Below are 1314 nucleotides of genomic sequence, written 5' to 3'. Positions count from 1 at the left end.
AAATAATAGATACACCAGGATTTGGAGATGTAAGAGGAATTGCTTATGATAAAAAAATTACTGAACAAATAAAAGAGGCATTTGAAACAAAAGTATTTGATTTAAATGCTATTTGTTTTGTTGCACCATCAAGTAATGTAAGACTAACAGCAAGTCAACGATATGTATTTGGGAATATTATTGATTTATTTGGGAAAGATGTTAAAAAGCATTTTATTGCAATGCTTACATTCTGTGATGGTAAAACACCACAAGTTATAAATGCATTACAATCAAAAGATTGCATTTTCAGTGAAATCATTAAGTTTATTGAACAGCCATGGTATTTAAAATTTAATAATTCGGCTATTTATGATGATAATACAGAAGATGAATTTACACAAATGTTTTGGAAATTAGGAATGAAGAATTTTGATGACTTTATTTCAAAATTAGTAAAACTACCAAGAAAGTCATTAGAGAAGTCAAAAGAGGTGTTGAAGAGACGAGAACATATTAAGGCTCAAATTGAAGGAATAAGAATATCATTAAACAAGGGTTTATCGAAAATGAATGAAATAAAACAAACATATGAACAACTGTATTTAAATCGAGATAAAATTAAAAATAATCAAAACTTTACTTTTACTGTGGATAAAACAATACAAAAAAAGAAAGAATTAAAAGCAGGAGAATATGTAACCAATTGTTTGAGATGTAATAAAACATGTCATTATCCATGTTATATTCCGGGAGATATGAAAAGGGGATGTGCTTGCATTAGTGGTGAGGCATGTAAAGTATGTGGATGTAATTATAAAGAACATGCAAACTCATCATATAGATTTGAGTATGTAACAGAAAAAGAAAAACAAACAGCACAAGAAGTACTTGACAGACTTAATGCAGGTAAAAAAGGTGTTGCTGATGCAGAAAGTGCATTAAAACAGTTAGAAGAAGATTATTATAAAATCCAAATGGAATGTTATGACAAACAACAAGAAATTGTCGAATGTGTTAATATATTATCTTTAATTGCATTAAATAAAAAAGTTACTAGCTCAAAAGAATATTTAGATATATTAATTCAAACAGAAGAAGATGAAAAGAAAACAGGATATAAAGCAAGGATTGAAGGATATAAAGAACTTAAACAAGCAAATGAAATGATAGAAGATATTATGAAAAACTCAACAACAAAAAAGAGTAAGGAAGAGATTAGGGCAGAATTTGAAGCTAAAAGACAAGAATTGAAAGCAGGAGAAAAATCAACAATGGATAAAATCTTTCAAAAAGTGGGAAGTTATGGAAGTTATTATTTTTCCTGGTATAACA

At 27.9% G+C, this 1314-nt stretch overlaps 1 protein-coding gene across 1 annotated transcript in view; it reads left to right on the top strand.

The window, feature by feature from the left end:
* The window catches only part of ENU1_155540 (hypothetical protein), a gene marked incomplete at both ends in the record, with an annotated part of 2187 nt that overhangs the window by 742 nt on the left and 131 nt on the right, over nucleotides 1-1314 (top strand). Inside the window, one exon of the mRNA XM_008860714.1 lies at nucleotides 1-1314. This exon is cut by the window's left edge and continues 742 nt beyond it; it is cut by the window's right edge and continues 131 nt beyond it. Within this exon, the coding sequence (XP_008858936.1) occupies nucleotides 1-1314 (1314 nt within the window).

The sequence above is a fragment of the Entamoeba nuttalli genome (genome assembly GCF_000257125.1).
Source record: "Entamoeba nuttalli P19 unplaced genomic scaffold asmbl_6509, whole genome shotgun sequence".
In the NCBI taxonomy this organism is placed as follows: Eukaryota; Evosea; order Mastigamoebida; family Endamoebidae; genus Entamoeba; species Entamoeba nuttalli.
This window is presented reverse-complemented; position numbering and strand designations above follow the sequence as displayed.